The sequence below is a fragment of the Pelodiscus sinensis genome, chromosome 22 (assembly GCF_052426305.1).
Source record: "Pelodiscus sinensis isolate ZL-2025 chromosome 22, ASM5242630v1, whole genome shotgun sequence".
In the NCBI taxonomy this organism is placed as follows: domain Eukaryota; kingdom Metazoa; phylum Chordata; order Testudines; family Trionychidae; genus Pelodiscus; species Pelodiscus sinensis.
The window spans coordinates 3,384,764-3,397,446 of record NC_143073.1 but is presented as its reverse complement, the minus strand read 5'-3'; the positions used below and the strand labels follow the sequence as shown (position 1 = coordinate 3,397,446).

At 72.4% G+C, this 12,683-nt stretch overlaps 1 protein-coding gene across 3 annotated transcripts; it reads left to right on the top strand.

Moving 5' to 3' along the window:
* The first annotated feature begins 1,785 nt into the window (after positions 1 to 1,785).
* PKLR (pyruvate kinase L/R) lies at positions 1,786 to 9,141 on the top strand. 3 transcript variants are annotated; one of them, XM_075908481.2, is made up of 11 exons: positions 1,786 to 1,965; positions 3,344 to 3,520; positions 4,246 to 4,337; positions 4,532 to 4,663; positions 5,616 to 5,802; positions 5,944 to 6,214; positions 6,748 to 6,898; positions 7,048 to 7,200; positions 8,181 to 8,347; positions 8,684 to 8,865; positions 8,954 to 9,141. In XM_075908481.2, the coding sequence occupies exons 2-11, from the start codon at positions 3,367 to 3,369 to the stop codon at positions 9,058 to 9,060; spliced, it is 1,596 nt and encodes a 531-aa protein (XP_075764596.2). In that variant the 5' UTR covers positions 1,786 to 1,965; positions 3,344 to 3,366; the 3' UTR covers positions 9,061 to 9,141. The 3 variants fall into 3 exon arrangements, with proteins under 3 accessions (XP_075764596.2, XP_075764595.2, XP_075764594.2); XM_075908480.2 differs by lacking the exon at positions 1,786 to 1,965 and adding an exon at positions 2,148 to 2,245; XM_075908479.2 differs by lacking the exon at positions 1,786 to 1,965 and adding an exon at positions 2,985 to 3,141.
* Positions 9,142 to 12,683: the final 3,542 nt, after the last annotated feature.

Here is a 12,683-nt window from a genome sequence, read left to right as displayed (position 1 = left end):
GCCGGGAGCCGGGCCCCGCGGCGGATCACGGTCTGCGGCGGCGCTCATTGGCCAGCCCCATGGTGCGAGGATGGGCTCGGGACCCCGCCGCCAGTAGCAAGGGCAGGGGGCGGGGCTACCCCGCCCCGGGCCCTGCGATTGGAGAAGGCGGGAGGCGGCCATGGGCGGGGCCTGAAAGAGTTAACCCTTTAGGTGGGGGAGGGAGCTGAGGGGAGGGGTCAGTGCAGTGGGAAAGGGGGCTCAGGAGAGGGGAAGGGGGGAGGGTGTGATGGAGGGGGGGAGGGGGGGAAGGGGCTGTGGGGGGAAGAGGCAGGGAGTGAGGAAGGGGGAGGGGCAGGAGGAGGGGGGGGGGAGGAGTGTGGGGGAGGGGCTGGGGAGAGGAGAGGGGGAGGGGGGAGGGGCAGGGAGGGGAGGGTGGGAGAAGGGGGCTGCAGAAAGGAGGAGGGTGGGGGAAGGGACAGGGGGCGGGCAGGGGTGAGTTGTGGGGCAAGGAGGGAAGGGTGATGGAGGGGGAAGGTGGAGGGAAGGGGACTGAGGGGAGGGGTGGGTGAGAGAATGGGGCTGTGGGGGGAAGAGGCAGGGAGTGAGAAGGGGGAGGCAGGAGGAGGAGGAGGGAAGGGTGTGATGGAAGGGGTAGGGGTTGGGAGGAAGGGGCTGGGGGGGGGAGAAGGGGTGGGGGGAAGGGGCAGGGGGAGGGAGAGAACGGGTAAGTGTGGGGAGGGGCAGGGGCAAGGAGGGGGAAAGGTGGTGGGGGAGGGGCAGAGGACCGAGGAAGGAAGGGTGTAATGGAAGGGGTAGGAGTTGAGAGGACAGGGAGGGGTAGAGGGAAGAGGCTGAGGGGAGGGGTGGGTGGGAGAAGGGGGCTGTGGGGAGGGAGAGAGGTGGGGGAAGGGGAAGGGGGCAGGGGTAGGGTGGGGTGAGGAGGGGGAAGGGGCATGGAGGGGTAAGTGGAGGGGAGGAGAGGTGGGGGGTGGTGGGGGAAGGGAGGAAGGGGCATAGAGGGGGTGGTGGAGGAGGGTGCAGAGGGGACGGGGTAGATGGGGTAGGTATGGGAGAAGGGCACAGGGGCCAGGAGGGGGCAAAGATGGAGGGGGTAGTGTGGAAAGAAGGGGGCTGAGGGGAGGGGTACGTGTGGGGGGAGGGGAGAGGGCAGGAGGGGAGGTGTGTGGGGGAGGGGCAGAGGATGGAGGGGAGGGAGGGGAAGGGGTAGGGGCTGAAGGGAGGGGGAGAGGAAGGGAGAGAGGGGAGGGGGGGTGGGAGAAAGGGGTGCGGGGAGGAAGGGGGTGGGGGAAGGGGCAGGGAGGAGAAGGGGGTAGATGGGGGGAGGGGAGGAAAGGAGGGGGCAGGTGGGGGGGAGGGGCAGAGAGCGAGGAGGAAGGTGTGATGAAGGCAGGGGCTGAAGGGAGAGGCAGGAAGAGGGAAGGGGCTGAGGAGGGGGGGTACAGAAAAATGCAGAAAGGGGGAGAGGTGGGAGAAGGGGCAGGGGGCAAGCAGGTAGGGTGGGGCGAGGAGGGAAGGGGTAGGTGTGGAGGAAAGGAGGCAGAGGGGACAGGGTAGATGGGGTAGGTATGGGAGAGGGCAGAGGGGCGAGGCGGGAAGGGTGTGATGGAGGGGATAAGTGTGGAGGGAAGGGTGTGGGTAGGGGAAGGTGTGATGGGGAGGGATGGGAGGAAGGAGGCTGCGTGGAGGGGGAGGGGTGTGATGGGGGGTTGCCTGTGCTGAGGGGTAGGAATTGGGTCCTGTCCATGCAGCTGCCTGCAGAGGGCTGGGGTCCTGGGCTAGCCCTGCTGGCCCCACAGCCGTGGGGGCGAGTGGCTGCCGTGGCAGAGGGGCTGGGGCTGCTCCCAGGGCAGAGCTGCGGCCCCAGGGTGGGCAGGGGTGGATGGGGATCCCGCTGACACCTGCCCAGACGGGGAATTGGGCCCCGGGGCCCGTAGGACACATGCAGCTTCGGGGCCAGACCAGGTCTCTGCCGTGCGCGGGGCTGGCTGGGGACTTGCACCGGGGGCAGGCGGGCGCGGAGCTGGGCTGGGCAAGGGTGCTGCCTGGGGCCAGGGTGCAGGAAGAGGAGAGGGTGCCCCCCAGCCGGTGCCAGGACCAGCAGGGAGGGCCCGGGAGCAGGGAGGGGCTGCGGCTGCGAGGGGCTGGCAGGGAGGAAGGAATCGGCCGCCACTTCCTCGTTTTTCACTTGGGCGTGGCGGCCGAGCGGCGGGGGAGGAAAAGCAGCGGCAGGGACCTGAGCGAGGTGGGTGGCTGCCAGGGGGGCCAGCCAGGGGCAGGGGGGCCAGAGAGCAGCTCCTGCCCAGGGAGGGGTCTCCCTTGTGTCTCTCCTCTGGGGACCAGGCCCCGACTCTCCTCTGCCCCCCTCCCCCGACGCCCCAGGGCTGCCCCCCCCCCCGGCTGCTGGCCCCAGGGCTGCGGGATGTTATCGGAGAGGGCCACGCCCTGCAGCTAAGGCCTGGCCCTGGGCCTTTTGCTCTAGCGCAGCTGGGGCAGAGTCCCGCCTCCCCGCTGCGTGTGGCGCGGGCACCGCCTGTCCCTCCACATGGCTCTGTGCCCGTCGGGCCTGGGGGTGCTGCGGGGGGATCCGGGGGGCGTCCTGTGGGCCACGTGGGAACTGTCCAGGACGGCACTGCTGCCTCCTGGAACCGGGGGGGGGGGGGAGACCTGGAGCAACCCCCCCGCCCCTGCAGGTCCCACCCCCACTCTGCCCCTTCCCCGAGGACCTGCCCCTGCTCCCCCACTGCTCCCCTTGCCTGAAGGCCTTTCCCCAAGTGATGCAGCTGGGAGGGTGCTGGGGGGCAGCAGAAGGGGTGGGGGGGAGCCGGAGCTCAGTGGGCTGGGAGGGGGGTGTCAGGGCGGAGAGGGGCTGGGTAGCCCCAGGGAACCCAGCCCCTGCTGTCGCCCTGCACCGGGACTCGGTGACCCCCGAGCTGCCCTGGGCCCTGTGGGTCCCGGCCATGGGAGGGCTGAGGCAGCCTGAACCGTCCCAGGTCCGGAGGGGGGACCAGCCAGGGGCTGTGCCGGCAGGGTCCGCCCAGGCTAGTGAGCCGTTAACTCGCTCACGTGAGCGGCAGGGCTGGGAGCCGGGAGCTGCTTGGCAGAGGAGTCGGGGGGACTCTGGACCCCGCGCCATGGCCGGTGAGTCCAGGCCCCGCTCAGCTCCACGCCCCTGGGTGCTCGGGGCACCGGGCCCAGCCTGGCCGGGGTGTCTCGCGGGCAGGGAGCGGCTGCGGCTGGCCCTGCTCCAGGGGCCGAGCTGCTTCCTGCCCGCCCCCGGCCTGGGAGAGACCCAGCCGAGCACCCCGGGCTGGGCCCTAACGCCGGCTCCCTGGCTCCGCAGGGGCCGAGTGGAGGCTGCTGGACATGGCCCAGCTCACGGAGGAGCTGGGCTCCGCCTTCTTCCAGAGGCACCAGCAGACGGCGGCCATGGCCGACACCTTCCTGGAGCATCTGTGTCTGCTGGACATCGACTCGGAGCCCATCACCACCCGCAACACCGGCATCGTCTGCACCATAGGCACGGCCCTGCCCCACGGGCTGCCTGGGCCCCTCCCTGTGGCCCTGCCCCCCGCGGGGCCTGCCTGGGCCCCTCCCTGTGGCCCTGCCCCACGGGCTGCCTGGGCCCCTCCCTGCGGCCCTGCCCCACGGGCTGCCTGGGCCCCTCCCTGCGGCCCTGCCCCACGGGCTGCCTGGGCCCCTCCCTGCGGCCCTGCCCCCCGCGGGGCCTGCCTGCCTGCTCAAGGGCAGCCTGTCTCCAGCTTTGCAATTGCAGGCAGTGGCCTGCTGCATCCTCACCCGGGTCAGGGAGACCTCAGGGGCTGGGGCCGGGCCCCAGGCCAGTCGCTGAGCCCCACGGCTGCCAGGGGCGCTGGGTTTGGCTAAGGGGCGAGGACCTGTCTGGGGGGGTGGAGGGAGGTGAGCTCCCAGCGTCAGAACAGGATGGGAGGCACCTCCCGGGGAGGGGTGTCTGCGAGGGAGAGGTACCTGCCAGGGAGGGGCATCGGGGGGGAGGCATCTCCTGGGGAGGTAGGGGGGCGGGGGCACTGCAGGAAGGGGGGGCCGGGGGCGGGGGCACTGCAGGAAGGGGGGGGCAGGGGGCGGGGGCACTGCAGGAAGGGGGGGGGGGGCAGGGGGCGGGGGCACTGCAGGAAGGGGGGGGCTGGGGGTGGGGGCACATGCAGGAAGGGGGGGCGGGGGCACATGCCCACCCACGGGGCTCACCGGGGGCCTGTGCTGTTACAGGCCCTGCCTCCCGCTCGGTGGAGATGCTGAGGGAGATGATCAAGGCCGGGATGAACGTCGCTCGCCTGAACTTCTCGCACGGCTCCCACGAGGTCCGGGAAGGGGCGGGGCCGGGCGGCGGAGGGACCTGTGGGGCCCAGTTAGGGAACCCCCCACCCTGGGGGGGGGCCTGGAAGGAGGCGACTCTGCCCCGAGGAGGGAGCTGGGATGGGGAGAGGTTCCTGGGGGAGGGGGAGACCCCCCACCCTGGCGGTGCCGCCCTGCAGACCCTGCCCTCCTCCCGCAGTACCACGCCGGCTCCATTGCAAACATCCGCAAGGCGACTGAGAGCTTTGCCTCCAACCCCCTTTTCTACCGGCCCGTGGCCATCGCGCTGGACACCAAGGGGCCCGAAATCCGCACCGGCCTGGTGAAAGCGGTGAGTGTGGCACGGCGCAGCCCAAGGGAGGGGCTGCCCCCGGTCAGGCCACTAGCCAGGGGGCAGTGGGTGTGGGGCGGGAGGCAGGGGGACCAGTGGGTGCAGGGAAGGGGAGCAGGGGGTGCTGGGCAGGAGGTGCGGAGCTGGGGGTTTGGGGTATGGGCAGCCGGTGTGGGGCGGAGGCATGAGCAGAGGGGGCGGGGGCGTGGGCAGGCGGAGGGGATGGGACTTGGGTGGGGCACGGGCAGACGGGGGGCGGGGGCGTGGGCAGGCGGAGGGGACGGGACTTGGGTGGGGCTCGGGCAGACGGGGGGCGGGGGCGTGGGCAGGTGGAGGGGACGGGACTTGGGTGGGGCTCGGGCAGACGGGGGGCAGGGGCGTTGGCAGGTGGAAGGGACGGGACTTGGGTGGGGCACGGGCAGACGGGGGGCGGGGGTGTGGGCAGGTGGAGGGGACGGGACTTGGGTGGGGCTCGGGCAGACGGGGGGCGGGGGCGTGGGCAGGTGGAGGGGACGGGACTTGGGTGGGGCTCGGGCAGACGGGGGGCGGGGGCGTGGGCAGGTGGAGGGGACGGGACTTGGGTGGGGCTCGGGCAGACGGGGGGCAGGGGCGTTGGCAGGTGGAGGGGACGGGACTTGGGTGGGGCACGGGCAGACGGGGGGCAGGGGCGTTGGCAGGTGGAGGGGACGGGACTTGGGTGGGGCACGGGCAGACGGGGGGCGGGGGCGTGGGCAGGCGGAGGGGACGGGACTTGGGTGGGGCACGGGCAGACGGGGGGCGGGGGCGTGGGCAGGCGGAGGGGACGGGACTTGGGTGGGGCTCGGGCAGACGGGGGGCAGGGGCGAGGGCAGGCGGGGCGAGGGCAGGTAGGTCCCTGGCCGGTGCACCGGGCCGGGCTGCGCGGGGCGTGTCTGGCGCCCGGCCGGAGCCCCACTCCCGTGTGCCGTGGCAGGGCGAGAACGCGGAGGTGGAGCTGGTGAAGGGCTCCTGGGTGACAGTCACCACGGACGAGGCCTTCAGGGAGCGCTGCGACCAGGCCACCATCTGGGTGGACTACAAGCGCCTGCCCCGCGTGGTCCAGGTCGGGGGGAGGATCTTCGTGGACGACGGGCTCATCTCGCTGCTGGTGAAGGAGATCGGTAGGTCCCCTGGCGCCGGCTCCCCGCCCCCGCCCCAGGGCCTGCTGCCCCTCCAGGGGTTCCCAGCCCGCTGCTGCCCCCCGGCCTCCTGCCGCTCCCTGGGGCGGGGTCCCAGCCTGACCCTGCTGCTCTCCCGGCCAGGGGCTGACAGCTGCCTCACCGAGGTGGAGAACGGGGGGATGCTGTGCAGCCGCAAGGGGGTCAACCTGCCGGGGGCGGAGGTGGACCTGCCGGCCGTGTCGGAGCGGGACGTGCGGGACCTGCACTTCGGGCTGCAGCACGGCGTGGACATGATCTTCGCCTCCTTCATCCGCAAGGCCGCAGACGTGGCCGCCCTCCGGGCCGTGCTGGGCGAGCGGGGCCGCGCCATCAAGATCATCAGCAAGATTGAGAACCACGAGGGTGTCAAGAAGTAACTCCCCCCCCCAGCCCTTCCGCCCCATGGAGTATTGTTCCCCCCCACGCTCCCCGATGCCTGTCTGCCCTGCCCGACGCACCCAGGTCCTGCTGAGCACCCGCCCAGTGCCCGTTCCCCCCGGCCCCTTCCCGCCTCCCTGCCCCGCTGCATCCGATCAGCCCCCTCCCCACCACGTCCCTGGTCTCTCTGCCCGGCCAAGTCCTGCATCCAGAGGCTCCCCTGCCCCGCATGTCCTGCCCCCATTGGCTGTCTGTCTCTGTGCTCCAGTCCCGGGTGCCTACTGCTCACCCCCCCGCAGCAGGCGAGCCGCACACAGCTGGGTGCGGTGCCAGAGCCGGGCACACTTCCCTGTCTGTCCAGCTAGGCAAGGGAAACGCCTGCCTGTCCTCCTCGCCCAGAGCGTCCGGCTCCCCCTCGTCCCACGGGCGCTGCTCGCACCCCGGCAGCAGGGCAGCGCCCCTGTGGGCTGGCTGGGGGGCACCGGGGCCAGGCTTCTGCCCACGAGCCCGCCTCTGCCTTGGCTGCAGGTTCGATGAGATCCTCGCAGCCAGTGATGGCATCATGGTGGCTCGTGGGGACCTGGGCATCGAAATCCCGGCAGAGAAAGTCTTCCTGGCGCAGAAGATGATGATTGGCCGTTGCAACCGCGCCGGGAAGCCGGTGATCTGCGCCACGCAGGTGAGGCGCGGAGGAGCTGGCTCGGACGGAGCCTGGCCCGCCGGGGCTGGGGCATGGGGCCACGCCTCAGGCCTGTGTCTGTCTGGGAGCCCTGGGCGCCCAGGCCGGGCACCGCGGGGCGCGTCCTTCATGCCTGCCTCCCTCCCCAGATGCTGGAGAGCATGATCAAGAAGCCGCGTCCCACCCGGGCAGAGAGCAGCGACGTGGCCAACGCCGTGCTGGACGGGGCCGACTGCATCATGCTGTCGGGAGAGACGGCCAAGGGGGCCTACCCCCTGGAAGCTGTGCGCATGCAGCACGCGGTGCGTCGGCAGGGGAGGGGGTGTGGCTGTGGGGGGACGTGGTGGGGGTGTGGCTGGGGGGGAAGGGAACGTGGCAGCGGGTGTGGCTGAGGGGGGAGGGGACGTGGTGCGGGTGTGGCTGTGGGGGGACACGGTGGGTGTGGCTGTGGGGGGACACGGTGGGTGTGGCTGTGGGGGGAGGGGACGTGGTGGGGGTGTGTCAGACACAGTGGGTGGCTTTGCAGGGCACTCCCAGCTCTGAGCCCAGGCTCTCTGCAGGGCTTGCTGTCAGTGGGGGTGTGGCTGGGGGGTTTGGTGGGTTGGTTTTGGGGGGCCATGGGGCTTGCTGTCAGTGGGGGGGCTGCAGGGCTTGCTGTGGGTGCTGAGGCGGGAGACCGGGAGGCTTACTGTCTGGGAGCAGGGGGGGAGGTGGGGGGGGGGGAGCGGGGGGGAGGTGGGACAGCTTCGGGGGGCTGGGCTCGCTATGGGGCTGTCAGCGGGGGGGAGGTGGGCAGGGGGGGAGGTGGGACAGCGGGGGGGAGGTGGGACAGCTTCGGGGGGCTGGGCTCGCTATGGGGCTGTCAGCGGGGGGGAGGTGGGACAGCTTCGGGGGGCTGGGCTCGCTATGGGGCTGTCAGCGGGGGGGAGGTGGGACAGCTTCGGGGGGCTGGGCTCGCTATGGGGCTGTCAGCGGGGGGGAGGTGGGACAGCGTCGGGGGGCTGGGCTCGCTATGGGGCTGTCAGCGGGGGGGAGGTGGGACAGCTTCGGGGGGCTGGGCTCGCTATGGGGCTGTCAGCGGGGGGGAGGTGGGACAGCGTCGGGGGGCTGGGCTCGCTATGGGGCTGTCAGCGGGGGGGAGGTGGGACAGCTTCGGGGGGCTGGGCTCGCTATGGGGCTGTCAGCGGGGGGGAGGTGGGACAGCGTCGGGGGGCTGGGCTCGCTATGGGGCTGTCGGCGGGGGCCCCGGCGAGCTCCTTCGCCAGCGGCCCGTCGCCCGCAGATCGCCCGGGAGGCCGAGGCCGCGGTCTACAACCAGCAGCTGTTTGAGGAGCTGCGCAAGGCGACCCCGCTGAGCCAGGACCCCACCGAGGTGACGGCCATCGGGGCCGTGGAGGCCTCCTTCAAGTGCTGCGCGGCCGCCATCATCGTGCTCACCACTTCGGGCAGGTGCGAGGCGGGGCCGGGGGCCTGGGGCCGGGGGTGGGGGAGGCAGCGTCGGGCTGGACCCTTCCCCCAGAGCAGGGTCTGCCCCTCACCCGGCCTGAACGCAGCCTGGGCCGGCCCGGTGCAGGGGCGAGCAAGTGAGGCCTGGAAAGGGCTCGGCCCCCAGGGACCGAACCCCGGAGTCCTGACTCCCAGCCCCTCGTGCCAGGCCCTGCTCTAACCACTAGGCCGCGCTCCCAGTCTGAAATCCAGCCGGCAAGCCAGGCAAATGGGGGTGTGCGTGTGTGGGGGAGGGGGGAGCAGGGCTGTTTTACTCCTCTTGTCCTCCCCCGCTCTCAGGTCTGCTCAGCTGCTGTCCCGCTACCGGCCCCGCGCCCTCATCATCGCCGTGACGCGGCACGACCAGGTGGCCCGCCAGGCGCACCTGTGCCGGGGCGTCTTCCCCCTGCTGTACCAGGGGCCCCAGCAGCAGGTGTGGGCGGACGACGTGGATCGCAGGGTGCAGTTCGGCATAGAGATGGGTAAATGGGCCCAGCCCGCCCCCCCCCCCCGGGCCTGGCCCGCGGCGCCGGCCCCCTGCCCTTGCTCACCGGCCCCTCTCCTCCGCAGGGCGGATGCGCGGCTTCCTGCGCACCAACGACCTCGTCATCGTCGTGACCGGCTGGCGGCCCGGGGCCGGCTACACCAACATCATGCGGGTGGTGAAGGTGCCGTGAGGAGCGACGCTTCCATCTCCGGCCGCCTGCCTCTCGCCCCCAGGCCGGGGCCCAGGCCTCAGCCAGTAAACATGCCAGCCGGGGCTGCTTCTCTGTCGTTGCTGAACCGCCCTGGGCTCTAGGGACACCTGGCCGGCTGCCCCGTGGGCCTGCCCCGCCGGGAAACGGGGGCCCAGACTCCCCCCAGCCAGGATTCTGCCCAGGCAGCGGCTGTGGTGGGCCCTGGAGCCTTTGGCGAGATGGGACCCTGGATGCGGAGGGTCCCCTGCCCCCGGCCCGCTGCAGCTTCTGGGATGGGTGGGCCGCAGCGGGAGGATTCCCTGGGGTCGGGGAGCAGCTGGGCTGGGGTCCCCCCTCCCGGGGCCGCCCCCCTCGGCTCCCTGCTCGCGCCCACGTGCTGATTGGCAGGCTCTGCCGCGATCCCTTAATCTCCAACTAACCTCACTCTACTCAAGCCCTGTAATCCTGTTCTCCAGCTGCTGCTGCTTCCCGGACCTTGGCCCCAGCGCTCCCCCTCCCAAGGGCCGCCTGGGCCAGCAGTGCTGGAGGGGAGCCGGGCCGGCCGCTCTCCCCTCGGCTCCGGGGGCCGGGCCGGCCGCTCTCCCCTCGGCTCCGGGGGCCGGGCCGGCCGCTCTCCCCTCGGCTCCGGGGGCCGGGCCGGCCGCTCTCCCGTCGGCTCCGGGGGCCGGGCCGGCCGCTCTCCCCTCGGCTCCGGGGGCCGGGCCGGCCGCTCTCCCCTCGGCTCCGGGGGCCGGGCCGGCCGCTCTCCCCTCGGCTCCGGGGGCTGGGCCGGCCGCTCTCCCCTCGGCTCCGGGGGCCGGGCCGGCCGCTCTCCCCTCGGCTCCGGGGGCCGGGCCGGCCGCTCTCCCCTCGGCTCCGGGGGCCGGGCCGGCCGCTCTCCCCTCGGCTCCGGGCCGGCCGCTCTCCCCTCGGCTCCGGGGGCCGGGCCGGCCGCTCTCCCCTCGGCTCCGGGGGCCGGGCCGGCCGCTCTCCCCTCGGCTCCGGGGGCCGGGCCGGCTGGGAGCCGCTTTCCCTCCCAGCGCAGGCGCTCGGCTGGCTGGTGCCCGGGTGCGGGCGGGTAAATCGGACTCTCCCGGCCCTGGGACATATGGGCTGAAATGACATTGCCAAGCAAATGCTCTTTTCCCTTCCTGCGGCCTGGGTGCGGGCAGGCGCTGGGCCGGGTCCCAGGGACCTGTGCCCCCAACGCCAGCGGAAAGCGGGACCCACGGTGCCCCAGCGGCGTAATCCCGGCCCTCTGGGGGGACCGACCAGCTCCCCCCTGCCCCGCTGGGAAGAGCAAAGCCCCGTTCCCCCTGCACTTCCTCTTTCCTGGGGCGAGGGGCAGAAGGGCCCTGGGTGAAGGCCCGGGGGTGCCTGTCGCTGGGGGAGCTGGGGCTCCAAGCGGGAGGCCTCGCACGGGCCCGGTTCCAGAGCAAATAACGTCTCCTTTCTGACCGCTGCAGCCCTGCCCGTCAGCCCCCAGCCCAGCCGGCGCGCCCCTGTGCACCCGCTGCCCTTCCCCTCTGCGCCAGCCTCGCACGGGCCCCTGCCCGCCGGCCCCAGCCTAGCAGCCGGGCCTGCCTTTCCCACAGGAGGGAGGCGAAGCCGGTTGGAGTCAGTGGGATCCGAAATAACGAAATCAACAAGAAACCTAAGTGGGGCTGAGCTCTGTGTCGCCTGGGCCTCCCGCAAACACCTGCCCTGCCCCCACCCCAGGGGGCAGCCACCAGCTCCGGGCAGAACTGGAGTCTCAGTGGGGCGGGGCCGGGGCCAGCTGGCCGTGCTGGGGCCAGGACACTGCTGCAGGGGAGTCCACAGCACCGGGGCCACGCACGCAGAGCAGGCATGCTGGTGGGCACAGCTTGGAGGTCACGCCCTCGGCGCCTGCTGGGACTTGCCTGGGGCTGGCTCAGGGGGGCTGTGCATGCCCCCCCAGGGCTCTGTGTCCTTCAGAAATGTGGGTCAGCTGTGGGGGGCCCGGCCCCAGCCCAGCCTGCCCTGTGTGACCTTGCTTTAATCTACTTACGGCCTAAGGTCACGCTGCAATCAGGCAAGATCAACCCCCCCCCCCCCCCGTTAATAAGTGGAAGAAAAACGATACAGATTAAACACTAATCCCCAAATGGGGGGGTCCCTGCTGCCGCCGTGGGTCCAGGCTCTGCTGCCCGGTGGGGTGGGGTGCGGTGCAGCCGCCTTGCTCAGCGGCTGGGCTGGAGGGGGCCCCCGGCCAAGGGGTGAGCCTCCTCCGCAGCGCCCGCCGGCCCCCAGGAGACCAGCCGGCCCTGTCGCGCTCGCTCTTCAGCTGGGCCGGGCCAGCGGCTACAAGCTCTGTGGCCAGGGGCCAGCCCCCCACCCCCCACTGCTAGGTTCGGCTCGGCGGGTCCTGTTGCACTGCAGCCCCCGGTGGGACCCATGGGTTGCCCCTTCCCTCGGGGGTGAAGGGCTCAGAGAAGGCCCGAGTGGCCAGCCCAGACCCCTGGCGCTAACCGGCACCAACCCGCCGGAGCCGCGGGGGCTGGCGAGCAGGGCGGGAGCCTTCCCGAACACCAGCGCAGGCGGGCCAGAGGGGCAGGTATCGCCCTTTATTGTTTCCGTCTGTTCTGTACAACGACCGGCAATTAAAAGCCGCGGGCGGCGTCTCGGCGCGACGCACACGACAAGCGCTGGGCGTGGGCGGTGGCGAGTGCAAGAGTGAGGGGTCGTGGGCTTTGGTGACGAGGCTCACGCCCGGCGGCCTCTGCCCCAGCCACCGGCCCCGGCGCAAAGGGGGGCGGGCGCCAGCCTCACTCTCAGGCAGGCGCTGGGTCCTGCCCCCCCCCCATGGGGTGCACCGGCCCGGCCACGGGTCCCCCAGAGCTCCGTGGACGCTGGCGCGGCTGGGGCACCCGCAGGGGCGGAGTGGCAGGCGACCCAGCCGTGCCTAGGGTGGTTTCCTCCCTGGAAAGGCCAGAAATCAGGGGCCACGGCTCTGGGGGCGCCGCCGGGGCCGCCCCACACCCCCCCCCCCCATGGAAGCCTACCACAGTCGCTACAAGTGTCTCTACCGCACACAGTGTAAACAAGAAGTTCCTGGAATGTTTGAGCTAAGCAGGCCCCTGCCAGAGGGGCTGCAGGGACGGACACGGGGCCGGGGAGGGGACACGTCCACGAGAAGGCGGCAGGGCTGAAAACTCCCTCCAAGACGCCGGCCCAGGGGTTCCCTTGGGGCTGAGCCCCCGGCGCCTCGTCCCACGGGGAGACGTTGGTCCCGACGTCCCCGAAGACGCATGGAGAGAACGGAACTTACCTGTCCGAAGCGCCCGCCCCCGCGCCTATCGCCGCCCGCACGGGCACCGCCAGGGCCGGGCGCTCCCGGAGCAGGGCCAGGCGCTCCGGGCTCCTGCCTCGAGGTGCGGAACGCCGCGGAGGCGGGTGCTACTCTAACCCGAGGCGGGACACGTGGACCCAAAAGCAACACCGTAAGCAGGATTCGGCTGCGCCGCGGAGCCACGACTCGCACACACGTCGCTAACTACTGGGTCCTGGAGAGGGGCAGGGCGGGGGTGGGGGGGGGACTCGCCCGAAATCCCAACCCTTCTGTACAGGGACGCAGACTCCGCCGGCGCCGGCGGCAGTGTCGC